This window comes from Diaphorina citri, unplaced genomic scaffold (assembly GCF_000475195.1).
Source record: "Diaphorina citri unplaced genomic scaffold, Diaci psyllid genome assembly version 1.1 scaffold54, whole genome shotgun sequence".
Classification (NCBI taxonomy): Eukaryota; Metazoa; Arthropoda; class Insecta; order Hemiptera; family Psyllidae; genus Diaphorina; species Diaphorina citri.
Genome location: NW_007377491.1, coordinates 364,181 through 388,037, shown reverse-complemented (window position 1 = coordinate 388,037; position 23,857 = coordinate 364,181). Strand labels below are relative to the sequence as shown.

Below are 23,857 nucleotides of genomic sequence, written 5' to 3'. Positions count from 1 at the left end.
TTAGGGCTGATTGAGAGGCTCACGAAAAACGCCGACCCCGTCTGTACACGGGAAAAGGCGAAGTAAAAGGAGACTGTCTCACCTAATAGTTTATCTTTGTACACAAGAGGACCACCGGAGTCTCCTTGGCAGGCATCTTCTGGTTTTTCCGTCTTGTTAGTCGTACACACAATGCTATCTTCATGGACACTGCGGTCACCTACAAATCCGATGCATTCCCACTTGCTAATTAGAGGTAACTCGATGGTCTGCAGAATGGGGGGTGTTCGCTCGCCTGGGGATAGTTGGCTGCCTGGTGGTACGAAATTGACACGGGGTCAGATAATGATTGTAGGTAACGCTTGTAGCGGTAGCTAACCCACATAACAAAAATCTGCTAGAAAGTGCATAGAATGTACATACGACCGAAAATAAAATCTCATAATTTTACACATCGAACCCACATAACAAAAATCTGCTAGAAAGTGCATAGAATGTACATACGACCGAAAATAAAATCTCATAATTTTACACATCGTATATACTATATACATAGTATCACGAGTTATGTCCCTTTTTGATACATACGAAGCGGAAATTATTTCACATTCTATGCAGATTCTAATAACTTTTTATTCACATTCTAAGCTGAAGTGAGTAGCACTTACTATGCAGATTCTAAAGGGTCTAGCTTTGGGTTGAACTTGACTTGTAAAATAAAGGGATACAGGGGAGTCTTACTTGGTGGATTGTTGTAGCGGGCAATAAGAGGGAGATGTAGGGTATGGAAAAAGGAGATATACGCAACAATGATAACCCCTATCTGTTTCAAAGTACACTGTAATAATATGCCTTACCATCTTTGTCTCTCTGGAACGTAACCCCAAACCCCGACACGATAGACATTTCCGAGCGATCAGTTTTGGACAGGACATCATTGATATAGTTCGTCTCTCTAGCCGTATAATAGTCCAAGGGCTTCACAAATGTAGTCTGCCGGAAGGGTTCCTTCAGTTTAACCATGGCGAGGTCAGCATCGGAGTGCCAATAAATGAGAGCTATTTCGTTCAACTGGGGCTGTCGCTTCTGTTCCTTGTAGTTCCGATAGATGGAGCCCGCGATGATCAGCGGATTAAATTGGTTCCATACCACTGGAAATAGACGTAGAATAGAATATACCTTGTTTATCCTGCTCGAATGAGACTAAAAAGTTCCTTTGTTCCTTTACCCCAGCAGTCTAACCAAGGTCTCGTGTATTTTATGGGTTTAACATGGTACAATACATGTTTACAACAGACCTTGCTTAGTTATTTTTTTTAAAAAAAAGGTAGAGGGCTTTATTGCAGGGACGGACGTATCTAGGAATTTTTCTTTCTCTTACATTACGGTCATTACTTTTTTCTCGCATTAAGATTCGCCATATTGTTTTTTTACTTCCTTCGTTATTTTTTATCCCCACTCCTCATTTTTTATCCCCACCACGGAAAAACGTAATGTTAATGTACATTAACATTACAAAAGGAAAATAGGCTTAACCTATGTATTTGGTTTTGGAAATATCATAGATTGCGGTCTGATTTATGTTCGCGTTAGAATGTTTCAGGCAGGCTTCTATCTTGGAACTTTAGTTTTGAAGGGACCAGCCTAGTTAGCTTGGTTCTTGTCTTCCTTCTCTCTTCGATTTCGGGACGATAAGACCTTAGCAGTTACAGTTCCTTCTATCAGACATCTTAAAAAATGATAAAAAAAAAAGGAACTTGGTGGAGAGGTTTTGTGAATAGTCGACCTGTTCCACCAAACAGAACGACTTAGGATATGTATGTATGTATACATTTTTTCTGCACTGATAGAAATTTCGAAAAAATAATAGAAAGTAAAAACATACCTACCGTAACAGTGCTGAAATTCGCTAAGTCCGCAAAATTCTACGGTAAATTTCCATTGCTTCTTCGACTTGCGGTACCTATTTTAAAATCCGCGGAAGTTTGAAGAATAAGCAAACAGGCAAACACCCAAACACCGAAACTGATTACTGATTCAAATTTCAAAAAGTAAAAAGGCGCTACCGGAGAAGCGAGTTTACAAAAAAAGTGGTTCCGAACCTGGATTCACGTTTATCCATAGATGATGCGTTTATCGAGAATCAAAAGTATCCTCGAATCAACATCCTTCTCATGAGAAACTCTATTTTTTACCGTCTGAAATGTGTAAATCTCGAGTGTTTACCATTTTGAAAAGTGTAATCTTGAATTTTCTTTTCCGTCTGTAATGTGTCATGTTGGGAACACGCGCCTCGCCCTTTCTTATTTTAAGAATAAGACCGGATCGAATGCACAGCTTATTCCTGATGGAAGTACCTGCTAAACAGAGGAAATGTTTCTTTTAGCGATGATTGTGAACACTTGTACCAGCTCGCACGAGTACATTTATAGTGTCTGTTGGTACCCAGCTGTGGTATTTGCATTTGCTAGAGAAATATGTTGGTAGCTTTCGTACTCGAGGGTTCAACATGATTCTTTAGTGTGAATTAATCGAATTATGTAAGTCTTGTATATAGGAAGCGAGCATCCCCGCCAGTAAAGGACGGATATTTTCGCATTTCCTCTGCAATAATTTCTACGTTCTTTTGGAACAGTATCCCTTGAATGATCGATTGACCATCCCTATTGTTTAGGAACTCTTTTTTCCACTGTTCTGTATTAAAGAACGCTGAGACTTTGAAAATTTGAGGAGGTCCTATAGAAGAAGGGTGTCAAATGGCCCTTCTTTCATAGACTTCAAAATGTGGATCGAAAGAAGGAAATTTCGAATATTATATGAATTCGATGTTTCATTAATTTGCAATATTTTTCCCTCCTGAGTACAATCGTTAATTTTGACAGCATGATTAACTCATATACATAATTATTATGTTAATAAATTGATGAGAATAACTTAAGTGTTCCAAGCTTTCTTTAATACAACCTGTGCATTATATGGACTAGAATTTTACCGAGTGTGAGTGTAAGGCAGTCTGTACACACGTCGTAATGTGTGCGGGCTGCCTTAATGAATGCGATTGAATAGGTGCTATGGGTGGAGTCTAGATTTGTCTTTTTCTCATGTCTTGAATACTGTTTGGATTATCATTTTTTTTTTGTCTTCATTTAAAGTAGGTAGCCGAATTTACACGGGTTCTCTTTATATTATGAAAATTGTAGGTGACGTTTTTAAAGCCTCGGTTTTAAAGGCCTTGGGCTCTGAAAATCTTTCCCACATTTTTATATGCAACCTACCTTCATTTAATAAATTACGCATAAAGCTACGCATATCATTGTAGTAGGTACTCATCTTGTAAAAATAGACTGATTTCGAACCATCATTGTCCTTATTTGTTGAATTTTGGATAATCAATTAAGACTTTATATCTGAAGCCAGTGTAATTTACACTGTGCAGTAATAGATTAATTAACTAAGTAATAATTTGATAAAAAGTTCAAGTTGAGTTGTAGGAAATGTTGCAAATCGGTTATTTGATGCTGTGCCACTATCTAAATTTCCCTCTATATTGTGGTATTTGTTGTGAGTACCTCTTTTTGTTTCCTCCTTTTAGTTTTTTAAGAATCTTGAAAATCCATTTATTTTTCTCATTGACAACAGATTGATTTTTTTGTACATTTCTTTTGATTTTTATGTTTGAATAAAATTATTTAATTATTTTATTAATTGAAAATGAGAGTGTAGTAGCTCTATGTTTATAAATAACAATTAATTTTTAATATTAAATACATTTTTCACAACTTTAAAAAACAATAAAGAACAAAAAATTCGAAAAACCTAAACATGGAGTTCTTTTCTTGTGTTTGTTGAAATTTTGAATCCCTCATTGGCAGGTTTTACAAAGGAAAACGCTGGACATTTTAACTAGGTTAATTTCGTTTAATGGATAAAATACGATAGTTATACAGATACAAAAATTCAAAGTAAAAAACGGTTTTTTCATAAGGAAGAAGACAATTTTATTAGAAGACTAAACTTTGGCACACATAAAAAGATTACAAGTGTCCAATGCCATTCAACCAGACAACATTATTTTCGTCATGGACGCCACAATTGGTATGTTATGAAAATATTTCCAACAACTTAGCTTGCTTCCATGGTAACCTCTACAGAAGGGTAAGTATCTGACCTTAAAATTTCAAAGTGTCACCACAATGGTCCCCTATCTTTGTTTTCTAGTTGTTTTTCACCAATAAAATCGACTTGTTTTTCATAAATATATGTATTGATGATTGACTTTCATTGATTAGGTACCTCACAATCGACTGATTAAGCATCCCTTCTCCATTTATCTACATAATTTTTTTTAGCAAGCAAGGTCCTATTTCAAAGGTTCGAGGGAGAACATTGTGATAACACAATCATGAACACAAGAGCAAATCGGTCTGCAACATCAACATGATCTAATCAAATTTTAACTTTTAACATGTACATGCATAACACACAAACAGGCAACTTGGTGTCACGAAAGGAATAAAAAGGGGGAAAAAATTGGCACATAAAACGATAGAGATACCTAATCTAACTTTGGCACATTCTATAAATCAACCACAAGACCTAAACAAACATCGCAATGCTTACCATAATAATTTTGATGGAATTTGGCAAAAGGTTCATTGAACATTTTATCCGTTTTCGGACATTTAAACGTTCGGACCTTCGCGTCAGGGGCTCTATTTTTTGAGTGAGGTAACAGACCTTAGCAGGTATACAGTGTGATGGTGTTTCTGGCAAAGTTGACATTAATTAGTTAAATATTAAGGTCAAAGTTCCGAGATTCCCAGTTTTGGCACCGAAAACTGGATTTGTCCCCTTTTGGGACTGGTCTACTCAATTAACTTATTATTATTTTTTAAAAAGGCAATTTTAAACATGGACTTTTCCATGAATTTGTACATATTACAAAAAAAAAAAAAAGTCAGGAATAAGGACTCACCTCGCGTTTTCTTCCTCAGGTATGGGAGACATCGAGGGCTTGATAGACAAGGTGAACGAGCTCAAGCTAGATGACAACGAGGAGCTGATTGAGAAAATCAAGCACGGTCAATTCACCCTGCGCGATATGTACGAACAATTCCAGAACATCATGAAGATGGGACCGTTCTCGCAAATCATGGGCATGATCCCGGGGTTTAGCCAGGACTTCCTGAGCAAGGGCAGTGAGCAGGAGTCCATGGCGCGGCTGAAGAGGTTGATGACCATCATGGACTCGATGAATGATGGAGGTGAGTGAGCTAGGCCTTTGGGTGGAAGGATAGGGTAGCAAATTCCTGCTAAATAGAGGAGATCTCCTCGTCCTTTTTTTTAGAATGGAATCGAATATAGGTACCTTGTTTATCCTGCTGGGATAGGACTGTAAAGTCCCTTTACTTACCCCTGTAGTCCAACCAAGGTCTCATATACATATTTTGACATATTATGGGGACATTTTAGGGAAGGTGCCTTCCTTGGAAGGGATTAATAACTTTCTGATGGGCCACTGGTAAGTTTTCCAGCTCACTGGATAATTCAATCCTCGAAATGATTGTACCCCCGCGACCTAGCGCTTACAAGGCAAAACACTGCAAGCGAGGATCATGACTAAATGGGCGAGCATGTGCGTATTTCTTGCAACTGGTCAATTCCAGTCAGAAGTAGGTTATTATGCACCATTATTGCAGTTTCTAAGGCATGGGATTCAAAACCCAGAGGGGACTGCGGTTCAACTCCCGGCCGAGACATGAAACTAACAAATTACTTCTCCAACACTTTTCAGTCACATTCTTGCAGTATAAACAGGTTATATGTATGTAGGTATTCTATTCTATTCTACAAAGGAAGATTTTTTCCCTATACCCGATTCTTCGTTACAGTAGGTACCTATCGTTTTAAAAGATTTTTGCTTTACCATCTTTTTTTTAAACCTTTGAAAAAATATCGTACCTGTGCTCATCCTGATCCGTGTACTGTTGGCCATGTATCTTGGTTTCGTATCAACACCGTGTCACTGTCTGAACATTATTGTTGTTTTTATTGCACGAAATTTTGGATACCTAGCATTGATTTCTTTGTTGGGGGTTGAAAAGTGGGTGTTCCCATCCGCGCATGTTAGACAAATGTGCGAAAGTGCATTTCATCTTTAGAATGATGTCCATCGCTCCATCAAGTACCCTATATGTACCGGGGAAAAAAGGAAAAAAAAAAAAAAAAAAAAAAAAAAAAAAATCGTTTGTCCCGTGTTGCAGAGCTGGACAACCGGGACGGAGCCAAGCTGTTCTCCAAGCAGACGGGCCGCATTACTCGGGTTGCACAGGGAGCGGGCGTTACAGAGAAAGAGGTCAAGGATTTGATATCCCAGTATACCAAGTTCGCGGCCGTGGTGAAGAAGATGGGAGGCATCAAGGGTCTGTTCAAGGGAGGTGATATCACGAAGAATGTGAACCAGACACAGATGATGAAGCTCAATCAGCAGATGGCTAAGATGATGGACCCGCGGGTCCTGCATCAGATGGGTGAGTGAACTAAATAAACAAACCTTTATTTGGTGGTCATTATAGGCATAATGGGTTTTTGAAATCATTTCAATTCTGAATAGAATAGAATATACCCTGTTTATACTGCCAGAGAAGAGATCGCGCAAGAAATGTAGATGTTGGAAAGAGAATAAACGTTGAGAGACTGCAAGAACGAGTGGAGAGAACAAGGCTGAAATGGTATGGACATGTAAGAAGAATGGACGAGAATAGATTGCCTAAGAAATATTTCCAAATGAATATAGAAGGAACCAGAAAGCAAGGTAGACCACGACTGAGGTGGAATGATCAAATCAACAAAGATATTTATTGGTTAAAAAAAATCCAGGCAAGAAGAAACAAAGGACATACCGAGTAGTTTGGACACGAACGGTTTTGTTTTGAATGGTTCTAGATCATCAATATGTTCCCCAGTACCAATGAAGATGATTGGACTATTAGTAGCGGCCACAGCACTCAGGGCACCTCCTCCCTTAGCATGTCCATCCAGCTTGGTGATAATAACCGACCCTACGTCTACCTTCTCCTTGAACGCCCTGGCCTGAGCCTCACAAGCCTGACCTGAACAACAGAGAAACAATATGTAAGTTAAATGTACATATTAAAGCATGTATGTTCAAATTTGATTGCCTGTTTGTGTGTTAAGCATGTACATGTTAAAAGTTAAAATTTGATTAGATCATGTTGATGTTGCAGACCGATTTGCTCTTGAGTTCATGATTTTTTTATCACAATTTTCTCCCTTGAACCTTTGAAACAGGACCTTGTTTACTAAAAAAAAAAAAAAATATGTAGATAAATGGAGAAGGGATGCTTAATCAGTCGATTGTGAGGTAATCGATGAAAGTCAATCATCAATACATATATTGATGAAAAACAAGTTGATTTTATTGGTGAAAAACAACTAGAAAACAAAGATAGGACCATTGTGGTGACACTTTGAAATTTTAAGGTCAGATACCCTTCTGTAGAGGTTACCATGGAAGCAAGCTATAAAGAAGAAGGGGAAAAAAAAAAAAAAAAAAAAAAAAAAAAAAAGAGGAGCTGATCCTCCTCTAATATAGGATTGGAAAAACAGTTTTTTTTTTTAGGTAGGTAGGTACCTACCTCCATACGAGGTATTGTTTGATAAGGGTTTAAAGTCACTGTGTAGAACTGCCAAGGTTAGTGATTAGGGTCTTACCCTCCTTTCGGCGACAAAAGCTACCCGCCGCACCGCCTTCTCACATTACCTCCACCAGCATGATTACCTGGATAGAACTTGGTGGAGAGGTTTTGTGAATAGTCGACCTGTTCCACCAAACAGAACGACTTAGGATATGTATGTATGTATGTATGTATACTGCCAGAATGAGACTGAAAAGCCCCTTTACTCCCGCAGGTCTTATGTATTTGAATATTTGGTCTTATGGCTAAAAAGAGGTGCGTAAATTATCCAGTATGAACTTTATCAAGTCAACTTTAAAATTGGCCCCACACGGTGTGAATTAATGAGTATGAGAGTATCATACATAACTACATAACTGACTCAAAACTCACCGGTTATGGACAAATGAATGAAACTGTCAGAAGGCAAGAAGTTGTGTTTGAAATCCGCTCGGCCGTAAGCCATTCAATGTGGAAGGCATTACATTCAGAGGCAAACTCTATATTACCTACTTTTTGCTGTTCCATTATTGGTCGTTTTTCTGGAACTGTCTAAAAACCAATTTTCTGGGACTGTCTAAAACCAATTTTCTTCTTTGCTTGCAGGTGGTATGAATGGACTCCAGAATATGATGCGTCAGTTGCAGCAAGGAGCAGCGGGGGGTCTGAGTAATCTCATGGGAGGATTGGGGGGCGATATGATGGGAGGGGGTAAGAAATAAACAGTAAAACGACCAAGTTGTACGTATGACTTTTGTAGGGATATTGTGGATTTTACCAATGATTTAATGAGAGATTTCACTAATGGGAGAATTTTTAATTATCCAAAAAGGAGTTTTTAAAAACTCCTCATTTTAGATCATTAAAAATTCTTCGCTTAGTGAAATCTCTCATTAGGTCATTGGTGAAACCTACCAAGAGAGTATTACAATGGTTTCCCTCGTTAGCGAATATCAATGTAAAATGTACATACTTACCTACTTGAATAATGACCAGGAACTTAATGAATGAGGAATCTAAAGAAAAACAGTGCTTGTTGAACTACTGGAATCTGAAAGGAAACTTAATGAATGAGGAATCTAAAGTAAAACAGAGTTCTCGCCAGACTAGTTAGCTTGGAGGCGTGTCTGCCTTGTAAAAGCTAACAGATAAGTTTTTTTCTCGGAACGGTTGGCTTTCTCTTAGCCTGCCTTCCTTCTCTCTCCGTTTTCGGGACGATAAGGCCTTACCAGTTACAGTCCCCTCTATCAAACCTCTTAAAAAAGAGTACCTCCTTACTAGTTATTGAAACTTCTTTTGGTAATTATGCAGAAGTCACGTCCGTGGAAAAGAAAAGCTCCTTTTTGTAATTAACCTAACCCTATGATAACACTGGTCACTGCTCCTTTGTGCCAGTTCCTTGGTAGCAATATTCCACGGACGTGACTTCTGCACAAGTACCCTTCTTTCTTCTCCGTGATGGAGTATAGGAATAGAATGTGTTACTTACTTTACATTTGCATGACTGTACTTGGAACAATTTAGACTGGAACAGTATGTATACAAATTGGCCAATGTGATGTCACCTCAGTGTTTCAAAGTGGAAAATTTAGCACCGACTGACCGTGTAGACCTTTAGCATCTGGCTACAAAACATGGGAACTCGGGAAGAATTCTTATAGGACTTCTAGAATAGGTATTAGCACAGCACGGTAGGTCATGTGGAGAGCAGAGATGAGAACTATGTGGGAAAGAAAGTCAAGAGAATAGCACGGAGTGAGAAAGACAGGTGGACCAAAGGAAAAATGGGGAAATTTTCATAAAAAAAAAGAAAACAAACTGGGCCCGTCCCTCCGGGATTTTTTTAGCCCGTAGTTTTATTCCTTATTGCCAATCAGTTGAGTTTTATGATCCCGAAAGTGGTTTTTCCTGTACTACTGGAAAATTGTACGACTTTTCCGAAATTTTCTTTCGCCAAACGATGTAAACCGCCGTTTTGCATATTGCCTAATGGTCAGTCAGCTAATTTTCGCACTCCTTATAGCCAATCAGTTGAATTTTGTGTAATCAGTTTTTTAGGTATACCCTTTTATTATTACTATTCTAATTTAATAAAGGAAGGACGGACTAAAAAATTGAAATTGACACTAATAAAAAACACCGTCAAGTTGCTAGAAGCTTTCACAATGGGCACGGTAAAATATATTTCGTTCATAAAGAGTAAAATAATACATCTAATAAGAATAAGATCTACCTAAAAAGGTGCGGTTACAGTGTTTTTTTTTTTTTTTTTTTTTTACGATGAATCAACCGTAGCCTGAAGGTGTGTCCAAACAGTCGACCCGCCGTCGATCGATATCCATCGACAAGGTGAATCTATGTTGTCGAGGCAGTGTGGACGGTTCATTCGACATCGATCTATCGCCGGTCGAATATGTGTGGATACACCTTTATATTTCTTCTTTGTGACCATCTTAGTTATAAACTCCAGATTCTTTTCCAATAGAAATTATTATTTCTAGTGTAAATAAAAAATACATTCATAAAAGATAAACCTGAAAGTTGTTATCTTTGAATAAGATCTAGTTCGGATGAATGGATAAAATATGAGGGACTTTTCAGTCCCATTCGAGCAGGATAAACAAGGTATGATCTATTCTAACTAGATAGTCTGGCTGGGGATCTTTAAACAGGGAGGATACCAGCCTCAAATTTCCCTTGCTAAAGAAATAGAAAAGGTTGAGTACGAACGGCATCCACTTATAATAGGTACCTATGTTTGCCAAATGTCAGCCCAAAAACGGTTACTAAATGAGAGGCTGACGAAAAACGCCGACTCCGTCTGAACACGGGACATGGTGGGGAAGAATAGTTTGTCTATCCTAGTTCAGCAAAAACTGTAAAATAAGTACAGGGAAAAATTTATGTAGAGGGTCTGCTTTACGATAAGAAGGTTTTTTGCGACCAGGCAAACAGTTCAGTCTGAAGACGGGAAAAGGCGAAGAAGAAGATTCTATTCTAGTTCGGGAATAGTATATTTGGTATACACTTTTCTACAAAAACCAACAGAGCAACACTAGAACACCGACGAGAATGCCATAGGTTTGATTCAGACACGTAGCGTGCCCAAACTTGTGATGAATGAAGTCTATTTTAGGGTCATTTTCTGGAGAGTGCATACCTCCCGCATTGTCTCCGTTGTTTTTGACGGATTGAATCCAAGGGTCGTAATGGTCGACTCGCACGTACACACCCGGATAGCCTAGGGCACAACCGATGCCCCAGCTTACAATGCCTGTGAGATAATAGGAAGTTGCCAGTTGTTAACTCTTTTTTTTTCTGCCACTAGGACTTCTCTAACCGTTGCTGGGGGACGTTAAACAGGGAGTAGAGCAGCTTAGTCTGGCTGGGGGACTTTAAACAGCTGCACGTACACACCCGGATAGCCTAGGGCACAACCGATGCCCCAGCTTACAATGCCTGTGAGATAATAGGAAGTTGCCAGTTGTTAACTTTTTTTTTCTGCCACTAGGACTTCTCTAACCGTTTGTTCGGGACGTTAAACAGGGAGTAGAGCAGCTTAGTCTGGCTGGGGGACTTTAAACAGCTAAAAATGCAAGTAAGTATAAGGGAAAAAATTCCCTTTTTTATAGATTTAACGTCACTGTGTATAACTCCTAATGTTTTTCCTTGCTAAAGAAATAGCAAAGGTTGAGTGCGAAGGGCATCCACTCGTAAAATTTATAGCCAAAACCAATATCAGCCCAAAGCAATCACCCTAGTTAGGGCTGATTGAGAGGCTCACGAAAAACGCCGACCCCGTCTGTACACGGGAAAAGGCGAAGTAAAAGGAGACTGTCTCACCTAATAGTTTATCTTTGTACACAAGAGGACCACCGGAGTCTCCTTGGCAGGCATCTTCTGGTTTTTCCGTCTTGTTAGTCGTACACACAATGCTATCTTCATGGACACTGCGGTCACCTACAAATCCGATGCATTCCCACTTGCTAATTAGAGGTAACTCGATGGTCTGCAGAATGGGGGGTGTTCGCTCGCCTGGGGATAGTTGGCTGCCTGGTGGTACGAAATTGACACGGGGTCAGATAATGATTGTAGGTAACGCTTGTAGCGGTAGCTAACCCACATAACAAAAATCTGCTAGAAAGTGCATAGAATGTACATACGACCGAAAATAAAATCTCATAATTTTACACATCGTATATACATAGTATCACGAGTTATGTCCCTTTTTGATACATACGAAGCGGAAATTATTTCACATTCTATGCAGATTCTAATAACTTTTTATTCACATTCTAAGCTGAAGTGAGTAGCACTTACTATGCAGATTCTAAAGGGTCTAGCTTTGGGTTGAACTTGACTTGTAAAATAAAGGGATACAGGGGAGTCTTACTTGGTGGATTGTTGTAGCGGGCAATAAGAGGGAGATGTAGGGTATGGAAAAAGGAGATATACGCAACAATGATAACCCCTATCTGTTTCAAAGTACACTGTAATAATATGCCTTACCATCTTTGTCTCTCTGGAACGTAACCCCAAACCCCGACACGATAGACATTTCCGAGCGATCAGTTTTGGACAGGACATCATTGATATAGTTCGTCTCTCTAGCCGTATAATAGTCCAAGGGCTTCACAAATGTAGTCTGCCGGAAGGGTTCCTTCAGTTTAACCATGGCGAGGTCAGCATCGGAGTGCCAATAAATGAGAGCTATTTCGTTCAACTGGGGCTGTCGCTTCTGTTCCTTGTAGTTCCGATAGATGGAGCCCGCGATGATCAGCGGATTAAATTGGTTCCATACCACTGGAAATAGACGTAGAATAGAATATACCTTGTTTATCCTGCTCGAATGAGACTAAAAAGTTCCTTTGTTCCTTTACCCCAGCAGTCTAACCAAGGTCTCGTGTATTTTATGGGTTTAACATGGTACAATACATGTTTACAACAGACCTTGCTTAGTTATTTTTTTTAAAAAAAAGGTAGAGGGCTTTATTGCAGGGACGGACGTATCTAGGATTTTGTCGAGGGGGAGTCCAAACAGTGATATACCAGGAGGGGGGGGGGGGGCTCCAAATATTCGGAGTTTGGCCTCAGGGGGGGGGGGGGGTGCTCCAAATATTCGGAGTTTGGCCTACAGGAAAGGAGAAAAGGGAGCAGGCCCCCTCGGCCAACCCTAAAAACGGCACTGCTTAATTTTTATAAGATGAAAATATGTATTAGGAGCTTTTCGTGATAAGCTATACTGCTATACACTCGTACTAGCTAACGTTCCAGTTCCACTGATGTGAGTACCACGCCTTTTAACTTTCGTATTGTGGCGGTGAAGTGGCCAAAGCACTTGCCTGTTCATGAAGAGGGACTGTGTTCAATCCCAGCCGAGGCCGTTGGTTTGAGAATTTGACCAAATAATACGTAGTAGCCTACTGGAGGAGTAAAGAGACTCAGTCCTATGGCAGCAGTATAAAAACTTCATCACTATTATTATAATACGGGTTAATGGCATACTTCGTTATTTTCTGGAACAGAATCGGTACTTACAGTTTTCGGTAACGAAGCAATGTCGTGCCGATAAGAACCACTGTAGCGAGATGAGGGATCCACCACAGTACAGGTTCCCATACAACGACAAAGATACGATATAGGGTACCTCCCCTGGATTAACATCCCGACCTCCTACTATTCTTCCTCCGATGTCGATCTTGAAGTTCTGGATGACCGAATTCTGGGACGCAACACTCATGACGTAATTCGTGGAATTTTCCGGGATTCGGTGTTCATTCAATCCCCCCTGTTGCTCCAAATCATTTTGCTGTTGCCCTTTTTTCACAATATCAAATTCACCTACAGCCTCTTTATTGATATTCAGCTTATTGGCATTCGTTTGTAGATCTCCGCTGCGTGAGGAATGTTTTCTATGGGTTTTCGCCAAGGTATTCAGTTTTGGATCATCCTTGGACACGAGTTGAACACGTGTGTACTTCGCCACTATATTAACATGCACGATGCCGAGTGTGTTGTTTACATCTAAGTCTTGTGAGAGAGACATGCTGAGCCATATGCTTAGACATAGCCCGATGGGAAGTCCATGTGTTGAAACCATTCTTTCGAGAGGGGGTTGAGTTTTTAATTGCCGTTTTAATTAAAAAGTTCAAAGAGTTGTGACGTCAGACTTAATGTCAAAATGCGCAGAAACGCTTGCGCATAAACAAAAGAAGCGGGAGTCATGAGTTATGACGTCATCGCCTACGGGAGCATATGTCGTGACGTCAAACTTTACGATTTATCGGTATTATTTAAATCGATTTATCTCGGTATCTAGAAGTCGTAGAAGAAAAAGAAAAATTCCGTTGGTCCTCATTTTTCCTGCTCTATGACTTTGAAACATCACACAAGTAAGCGCAACTGATCTATTGAGCGTATTTGGATTAACTTTGGATTAAGCAATCTGATTGGTTGATTGAAAAAAAAAATCCAAAAATTTCAGCCAATCAGATTGCTTAAACTAAGTTTAAAATTCAAATGGAGTTTAAACTTAAACTCGCTTTGTGGCCCCGCCCTTAATAGAATATACCTTGGTTATCCTGCCCGAACAGGACTAAAAAGTCCCTTTACTCCAGCAGTCTGCATACGACTAATACTTAAGCTAGCGTGGAGTAGAACGGAGAAGTAGTTACTTGGAGGGTAGAGCGTCTGCCTTGTAAGCGCTAGGTTGCAGGTTCGATTCCTGCCCTGGGCGAAATTTATCCTAAACAGATAGGGATCGTTCTCGGAACGGCTGACTTTCTCTTATCCTCCTCTCTTCAAATTTGGGAGATAAGACCTCTATTGTTACAGCTCTTCTTCTTCGCCTTTTCCCGTGTACAGAGATTCCTGCCCTGGGCGAAATTTATCCTAAACAGATAGGGATCGTTCTCGGAACGGCTGACTTTCTCTTATCCTCCTCTCTTCAAATTCGGGAGATAAGACCTCTATTGTTACAGCTCTTCTTCTTCGCCTTTTCCCGTGTACAGGCGAGGTCGGCGAGTTTCGTCAGCCTCTCAATCAGCCCTTTGGTTTTCGCTACAAATTTTACGAGTGAGTGCTTTTGGCACTCAACCTTTGCTCTACTCTTACAGCTTCTTCTCTGAAAATTACTAAGGGGAGGGGGATGTTTCCCTGAGTAATCTACCTGATGTGTACATCAGCCGGGACGTCCATCTTGCTCCACGAATCTCCCGTGGGGTTATCCGCGGTAATGTTATCCCTGGTGAGTATCTGGCCAGCATCAGATAGAACCCATACACGATCCTCTACACTAGACACCTTCACGATGTGAAGCGAGCAAGGAACCAGCGTGACAGAAGACAGGGGCAGACGCTGGGTGTAGACTTTCCCCTGGGCACAGTACCAGGCTAGGGATTGGGTCAGACTCATGCTGTCGATATCGCGGGCACAGAGCTTCCAATCGTCGCCACCAGAGGGTAGTAGTGACGAGACCACGCCCAGGTTAGAGCGCCAGGTGAAGCGATTGCATGGTGATACCTGGAATATAATAAAATTATAGACCTTTTAGAAGTTTCAATGGTAACTTGGGAGGAGAATTTTATTATGTTATGTACCTATTATTCTGAAATAAAGATTCAAATAATTAAAATAAAAGAAAGTAATAATAAAAAGGGGTTAAAATATAAAAATAATAAATAAATAAGTCACTTATGCTCGGGTTTACCAACTCGGGATTGAGATGAAACGGGGATATCCCTGTACTTAATAGCCAGGTCAACCTTGGATTGAACTCAATTCTGAGACAATCCACGGTAGTGGTAAAACTCGACCTAAAAGCATTCTCTTCCACCTAACCCTTGTACAATCATTATCACTTACCGTCATACAGGTAGCTTTCTGGTTCATTAGATTCCATTGCAAGGAGGTCTCCGTGAGATCTGCTTCATATACTGACAAGCGCGGACCTCCGCAATAGATTTTATGACATGTCACACCTAGCCAGACACACGTGTTGGGGGTGATACAACATTGCCATCCCTGATCCAGAGTACCCAGGTAACCTGGAGGCACAATGTCAAACAGATTATCAATATTTTCAGCCAGTCTAGAGAAATTGGAGGGTAGTATTGTCTACCTTCTAAGAGCTAGGTCGCGGGTTCGATTCCCACCCGGGGCAACTTCACAAAACAACTGGCTTTTTTATCTTTTGCCTTCATTCTCTCTTCGACTTCGGGATGAGTCCTCAGCCGATAAAGTTCCCTCCATACTAAAAAAAAGGCCCCCACACTAAAAAAAAAAAAAAAAAAAAAAAAAGATGATTTCTGTGCAAAAATGTCACTGTATAAGTATGCTACTAAGGCTAATCAGTTAATAATGTTAATATTATCATTTCCTTATGTACTTCTTAACTTGTTTTGGACACATACCTACTTAATTAATTAATTAGATAGCATTTTTCAATTTCTTACCTTTAAGTTTATCGCTTGCAGCAGTATTATTTCTACAATCACAGTCACAAGCTCCGTTCTGGATACCATTTGGATTTGTATTCTTATCTACAGATGTGAGTAGATCAGGCAAGTTCTTGCCCAGTGTGTCTGTCGTGCGATCTGGTTTATCCTTATAATCTGTGGTATCTCCATAGACTGCTTCAGATGTGTTAGTGTTATCTTCTTCACCTAGATCTTGGCTACTGTTGATAATGACTATATTAGTCATATCACTATCCAGAGAGGTTTCCTCTAGTAGACTATCCTCCAGTTTGGTAATGGTATTGGCATCTTCATCTGGTTGTGTATCTTCTGGTTTTGAGCTAGGTTGAGTTTCGTTGCCGCTATTGGTTGAGAGTTCGGTAATAATTTGAGTTTCACTCACAGGTTCGATGGAATTTGATTTCTCTGATCTACTAGGATTGTGATTATTTACGTCTGAATTACTTTGAGGTTGCTCTCTAGTGTCTTCAGTCTCATGAGGGGGTTTGCCTTGATTGCTTTCACTTTCTACATTGTTCTTATTCCCAGATGATGCTGATAAGTTGGAATGCGTCTTCAGATCCTGATCACCTTCACCAAAGTGTTCATGATCGAAATTCAGCACAACTTGTTCTCCTGATTCAATAACTTTAACATCTTCACTCCCCGGGATGGGGATATCTTGTGTATTGGGTAATGTATGTGTTGACACAGAGCTGTGTATGGTAAGGTCAGATGTGCTCGATGCATTACTTAACGAACAGTCTACAAAGTTCAGTTTCAGTCTAGAATGATCTTCTTCCTCAGGGGGAACTATCGCTTTCGTCAGTGGCGGAGGGTTGATGAGGACTTCCTCTAGAGATAACATCTTCGCCACTTTACTCTCTAACTCCTCATTGGTCAACGCTGGGGTGGTTAACTCAAACTCAGAATTGGAACTGGTTTGAGACAAGGTCATCGCACTGAGGGAATCCACTTCTGACATGATACTGGCCGAGTCTGAGTCTAGTTCTGTTGTGCTAGATCCCGTCGCCCCACTACTCAGTAAACTATTTGATGTAGGGTTGCCGAGTTTCCTACGTGGTCCCTTGTTTGTTTTACGTGTTTTCCTACTTGAGCTGAATATCAGGTCACCATATTCTTTGGTACCAATATCTTTCAATATCTGACGTCTGGATAGGACACCTTACGTGTTTTCCTACTTGAGCTGAATATCAGGTCACCATATTCTTTGGTACCAATATCTTTCAATATCTGACGTCTGGATAGGACACTACTGCTTTCTTTTGAACTTTCTGCATTCATCTTCAGACCACTATGAGCCTCTGTAATCATGTCTCTCACAACCTGATCAGTTCCGTTTGGCTCTCCACTCACTGCTGCAGTTTGCCTTGGTTCACTAATATTAATTTCAGTCTGATTAGGTGACTGTACTGAGGGTACATCACATGATGTTGATGGCATTTCTTCTAGTACATCTGGTTTCTCATGTGGTATATCTTCTACCTCACAAGCAATACCCACATCATAATCCACTTCTGGTGAGTTGAGACGAGAGGCAGGAGTGGCCTCTGTGTAGTCTTTCAGTAGGGGAGCTATCACTGTAGCTGCATCCTTGATTCGGAGTGCCAAATCCAACATGGCATCCCCTAGGACATCGGATTCTGGAAACAAAACAATCGGTGATTGTAGAACTTGGTCTCACGAGGACAATTCATTGAGGAACTGGTTAGATCAAAGCAAAAAAGACGAGGTAGCACATCAGGCTTGGAATCTTCGTTATTGAAAGGGAACCTTATATAATAACCAATTACAACAGGAAGAAGGCTCGGATGTGGTGAATAGAGAAGTGGCCCATGAGAAGGAATTGCACAATACTCTCCAGATGTCACTCTCTTGTGAAGATTTGACAGTGGGGGACAAAGTAAGCAAATTTTTATTGTAATTTCCTAAACAGTAGGTACTAGGGTTACCAACTGTCCCATATTTCCCAGGACATCCCATATTTTTGGGAAAAATATAATGTCCCGGCGGGACCTTTGTCTTTTTTTATAGGATAAAATTCTATACCTTGGCTGGGATTGAACCCACGCCTTAATGCTTACTAGGCAAGTGTCTTGACCACTACAACTACACCACCTGAGCATGAAGACTTGTCTTTTCATGTTATACAATTTTTGACAGTAAAAAAGTTTTTTTCAGCCCCCCCCCCTCAAAAACAATTGTCCCGGGTAAAAATCGGAAATCCCGTTTTTTTAACCCATTTTTCCAATTTGTCCCGTAAAGGTGGGAAAAAAAGTTGGCAACCCTAGTAGGTACCCACTCTAATCATAAAAAAAACACATAATCCTGTCTTAATTGGCATCAATTTGATGTGTCAGAATAGGTAGTGTACTGTGTTACAAATCACCAATAACAAATCATTATTCTTTTCATTTTCAGTTGGATGGAGACATGAATGGTACTCTCTAATCATAAAAAAAACACATAATCCTGTCTTAATTGGCATCAATTTGATGTGTCAGAATAGGTAGTGTACTGTGTTACAAATCACAAATAACAAATCATTATTCTTTTCATTTTCAGTTGGATGGAGACATGAATGGTACCAAATTGAAAACCAAAGTGTTTGACCCTCTTCATCTTAATCTTCCAAATAACTGTCCCCCACTCTGTTCTACACCTTCCCCTACACCACTACCCAGATGCTTCTCTCCGTCAGTTGTGTCCTCACCAAGTCCCACCAGAAAATTCTCTCTCAGGTAATACCAGTCTTCATTATTTGACCACTGTGGTGACTGGTACCTAAATGTGTGTAGTGTGTACCTACTTGAAAAATCTCATTAGGTTGAAAATAATAATTAATAAAAATATAGCCCTGATGAGTACAAGACTACATCCTGTCACATACATACCAGCCGAGTTTTGTCGTCCTGCATACGGATCCTGACAGAATCCTAGCCGCCTCACTCCCCTACTTCCTTCCACCATGAAGATCTCATCCTTCCCCATAGCCACACTATGAATGCCAGAGTAGCTTCTGAGCACGCCCACCACAGCGCTACTGTCGGGGTCAATTACAACCAGAATATTGGACGAGTGTGACACAAGGTATTTGTCATTCAACACGTCAAGCGTGCTGAACTCAAAGTTACCACAGTTCAGAGCCCCCTCGAAACTATTGAGCAATTTGATGCGTGGAATGTCGCTGCTAGCGAGGAGATCTTTGAAGAGTAGAGTCCTTTGTACCACGCCACTGGTGTCTGCTATCCAAATCCTCTGACCATGACGAGTGGCGTAGATAAGAGGGGGAGAGGCCGAGGTGCAGGTTTTGATGTTGAACACGGCGCCAAGCTCTGCGAGACTGAAAGAGAAGGAAGCAACGTGAGAGAAGGTGGTGGTTCATAAGGCTTGCTCTGATTAATATGAAATACAAGTGTCTGAACTTTGAGACTGAAAGAGAAGGAAGCAACGTGAGAGAAGGTGGTGGTTCATAAGGCTTGCTCTGATTAATATGAAATACAAGTGTCTGAACTTCGAGAAATAATAAAGTGTGAAAAAAAAAAAAAAAAAAAAAAAAAAAAAAAAAAAAAATCTACTCTACTCTACTCTAATGTCAACAATGCAACACCAGAATCTGTGTGAGGAATTCTCACCACAAAATTATGTGCTCTACCTGCAGAAGCCTTGAGGGTTAGGTGGTAGAGAATACATTAGTCATTACTCATTAAGTTTACCTAGTTGCTTTCTATTGAAAAGTTAAGTAAGTAAGAGTTCATTATTATTTGCCCAACTGTGATCATTTTAAATTGATGAACTTTGAGTCTCTACTGTTCCAAGAAAAAACTTTTGGTTCATTTTCAGGAGAAGCTTAAGTCCTGTATTACGGCCCAGTACTTTGGGACCGGTGAAACGGAAGCTACAAGATGATTCAAATGAAGAAGGACGTTTTAGTAAGAGACCTTCATTTGGCCTTCTTGCCACACAAAAGTAAGTATCTGAACTTCGAGAAATAATTTTTCAAAAGATTTATAACAGGCATTGACTCTTGGATAGGTATCAATCTATCAATGTTATGTCAAATACAATCACTTACTATACACTAATAATTTGCTGGTATCTGATATGGTATCCCTCTTTCATAGTTTGTTCTAAATTCACTTACGTTTTTCGATCTTTTTGACCGATTTGCAAGACTTTCCAGTTTTCGTTTTTATACAAAATCACCGAGCGGTACAGGCTGGACACCAGTAGGATTTGATTGTTGTTGAAGCTAAGCTGGACAATGCGATATCGTTCGTTTGAAATCTCACAAGATTTGGTCAAGTTCTGGAAGGAAAAACAATAAAATATATTGAAGTTAGAATAATACCTACCTAGTTAATTATAGATTTTCATAATGTTATTCCAATGTGAAGGCCTTTTGAAATTTTGAATTTCTCTCAGCAGGAAGGGGAGTTTTACCAACTTATTTACCTATTTCCTCTTTGATGTTATGGTGATCACCCTGTATTGGTTAAAAAGTAAGTAGTACATTAGTTTCCATACATCAGGTACAATAGGAAAATAAATTTTCTCTTAGAGAAAACTCTCACACTGTTTTTAGAAGTTTTGTACAGTTCACTGAACTACTCATAGTACAGTAGAACCTTGATTATTTCAACTCTCTATTATTACAACCCCAAAATCAGTTCAAAATGGGGTATTTATTAACCATTTTGTTATTTTAAAATTTGCCCCCTTTTCCATTGTTTTATACGGAATTTCAATTATTTCAACTACCCTCGGTCCCAATTAAGTAGTTGAAATAATTGTTTTTTATTTAATAAATTTTTAATTTTATTTTATTTATTTTTATTTTTTTAAGTTAGGAATATTCTTGTTACTTACATGTTATTGGTATGATTTTATTTAGCATCATGTATTAGGTACCTACATAATAATATTCTTATGATAGTAAGAATATATTTTATCTGGTGATAAAACACAGTTACCTGTACAGTGTAGGTAAATGTAAAACTCACAAACTTGGAGGCCTAGTATGATAAGCCTAAAGCTCAACCATCTTGGACTGCCATTGAATCAATCACCACTGATAAGTTAGTAAGAGTACAGTGCTTTTACTAATAATTTAAATATATCTGTTTTTGGTTATACAAAAGAGTTGAGGTTATACTTAGGACATCTTATTTTCATATGAATACCTTTTAACCACATTCATTTTCATTATCTCTTCTCCTCTCACCCTTTTATTAATTTTTGTTATAAGAGCTAAATATTTACTTTAATTAGCTATACCGTAAATAGGGTGGGTACATAGACATACCTTACTATCATATCTCCTTAGATACTCCTCTGGCAAATCTTTGGGTAATTCCTTTGGGATTTTGAAGATTGAGATTATTCCAGATTTATCACCAACAGCAAGCATGTAATCTACTGATGGGACAAGTTTCAAGCAGGAAATTCCCAAGTCTCCTTTCTAAGAAACAGAAAAGTAAATCATTAGGAGTAGACCAGAAGAAAAAATTGAAGATGGTCTGTTCTTGAAACATTATTTATAGTTACATATTGATATCCAAGACTACTTTTCAATAGATCAACAAAGACAAAGGTTTTGCTTTGAGATTAATTATTAGGTTTACCTTCCCCCAGATCACCACTTTTAAATAAAACATAAATATAATAAAAAGCGTTTCTTCGCTTTGTCTAAATCAAACTTTTAAAATATGGGTATTTGGAAAAAGCCTTTATCCAGAAGCATTTTTTCCCCGAAGTGAATTGAGATAATTTGATTGGTTTTCAGACTAGGTAAGTTGGGATCTTGGCACAGCAAGATATAGTTGTCGACGCGATATAACCATAGGTTACCACTATTCTCGAAATGAATATGAGTTTCTGTTCGTTATAATACTTCATTATTAAATTTGTAGAATACAGGTTTGATTTTTTTTTTTCAAGTTTACCGTCAGGGTTTACAAAATGTTTACGGTTTTTGCTACCAAGTAGCTTGTGTAAATGAATTTTGAGGAAAAGTTTCCCTTTGAAAGCGGGTATTCACCTAGGAGCATTTACTTTTCAAAGTGCAAGGCAACTCATGGGTCTTCATGTTCTGTAAGATGAGTATTCCTCGAATATATCAGCTATGGAGTGCGATAGTGAAAAGGGGACCACTGGACCAGTAAAGGTAGAAACACACGAGCATCACGTCACGTGAGCTCATGGGGAGTGAGAAAGTTGTAGGTAGTTCAAAGTTTTCCCATAATATTGTAGGTAATCTCGTTCAGGACAGCCACACTACTATCACCTCACGTGACGTGATGGTAGTGTGTTTCTACCTTCACATGCCCCCTCGTTGCCGTTACATCTCGTCTGTGGTGGTCTAGAGAAAAACTCATCTCTTCCAGAATTACAACCTGTGAGTGAACGGCCTGAAATATATGATCTTAAAGGTTAAAATACATTGCTCTGAGGCCAGGGCTGCTAGTCCATCCACTGCACTCAGGTAGAGATAGGAATCCTCATCAGACAAGTTTTCCTGAGGGAAATCAATAAGGATTTTTTTAAAGACGTTTGACAGAGAGAACTGTAACTGGTAAGGTCTTATCGTCCCGAAATCGAAGAGAGAAGGAAGACAGGATAGGGAAAATCCAGCCGTTCCGAGAACGAACATTATCCCATCAGGATAAAATCCGCCCCGTGTGGGAATCGAACCCGCGGCCTAGCGCTTACAAGGCAGACGCGCTACCAACCAAGCTAACTAGGCTGGCGGAATTAATTTTGCGAGACACTAAAGGCCCGTAAGTTGTATTTTCCCCTTTTCTCAGTTCTGAAGCCCATCGGAATCGGTTCCTTTTAAGAAAGGAAAATGTAACCTGGGTTCAGATTTTGAATTGAAGGTTGTCTGCTGTCCGTTTCTTGTTCCTACACTACTGACTTACCATGAACAGGCAGAGAAGAGCATTTATTATTAGGTAATGAATCCATCTGGGGGAAGATAATGCCCAACTGATTTTTTTCTTTCTTACATTCATAAATACAATGTTACATTATTAGGTAATGAATCCATCTGGGGGAAGATAATGCCCAACTGATTTTTTTCTTTCTTACATTCATAAATACAATGTTACAAAAAAACACCCTTTCAGATTGAACCCAATTTTTTAACCAAAATATTTTAGTACTGTTGACTTACCTCTGGTTTATATTGTGTGACTTTCAGGGTAATTCTATTGCACCAGAATACAATTCCCACATTTGTTCCGATTGCAATGAACTCATTAGCTACATCAATACAGGTAAAGTGAACATCTTGCATGATGAGACCTCTTCGGATTTTATTGGGAATAAATTTTAGTAAGTTTGAGAGTGACAGCCATTCTCTCAGACCACAGCTGTCTTTAGGTTCAATATTCATTTTTGTAAAAATTCAAACTATGCTTCAATTGTAATTATCCTTTATCTAAGTACAGACAATATACTTAATTTGTCCTTTATCATGGAACTTTCCTCTTACAGAAGATTGGTGTAGGGGCAACATCTTTGGAAAATAGGTAATTATACTTTTCCTATTGCCTGACCATAAATTAAAACGTTTCAAAAAAGACACACTTGAGCACAAACTTTAGAGATACAAGTTGTTCAGTTCAAAAGAGTAAAGTAGATTTAAAAAACTTTTTTTAATTTTTAAACAGTGAACTTTCAACTTTCACCCCGACCGAACAA

The 23,857-nt window shown here is 39.2% G+C and overlaps 3 protein-coding genes across 3 annotated transcripts in view; 1 reads left to right on the top strand and 2 right to left on the bottom strand.

The window, feature by feature from the left end:
• LOC113470662 (signal recognition particle 54 kDa protein-like) overlaps nt 1-8,408 on the top strand; it is a 21,137-nt gene extending 12,729 nt beyond the window's left edge. The window contains exons 3-5 of the mRNA XM_026829292.1: nt 4,974-5,243; nt 6,243-6,509; nt 8,283-8,408. Of these exons, the coding sequence (XP_026685093.1) occupies nt 4,976-5,243; nt 6,243-6,509; nt 8,283-8,398 (651 nt within the window). The 5' untranslated portion in view covers nt 4,974-4,975 and the 3' untranslated portion in view covers nt 8,399-8,408. The remainder of the gene's footprint in view (nt 1-4,973; nt 5,244-6,242; nt 6,510-8,282) is intronic.
• LOC103517337 overlaps nt 1-23,857 on the bottom strand; it is a 27,258-nt gene extending 3,401 nt beyond the window's left edge. Inside the window, exons 1-8 of the mRNA XM_026829228.1 lie at nt 23,328-23,857; nt 21,459-21,614; nt 20,298-20,461; nt 19,048-19,496; nt 17,407-17,796; nt 16,130-17,317; nt 15,540-15,721; nt 14,845-15,197 (exon numbers count right to left, since the gene is read on the bottom strand). Of these exons, the coding sequence (XP_026685029.1) occupies nt 14,845-15,197; nt 15,540-15,721; nt 16,130-17,317; nt 17,407-17,796; nt 19,048-19,496; nt 20,298-20,461; nt 21,459-21,614; nt 23,328-23,549 (3,104 nt within the window). The 5' untranslated portion in view covers nt 23,550-23,857. The remainder of the gene's footprint in view (nt 1-14,844; nt 15,198-15,539; nt 15,722-16,129; nt 17,318-17,406; nt 17,797-19,047; nt 19,497-20,297; nt 20,462-21,458; nt 21,615-23,327) is intronic.
• Nucleotides 10,515-13,795, bottom strand: LOC103517087 (trypsin-3-like). The gene is made up of 4 exons (XM_008482102.2): nt 13,215-13,795; nt 12,186-12,479; nt 11,520-11,729; nt 10,515-10,950 (listed from the first exon to the last, which is right to left on the bottom strand). The coding sequence occupies exons 1-4, from the start codon at nt 13,774-13,776 to the stop codon at nt 10,709-10,711; spliced, it is 1,308 nt and encodes a 435-aa protein (XP_008480324.1). The 5' UTR covers nt 13,777-13,795; the 3' UTR covers nt 10,515-10,708.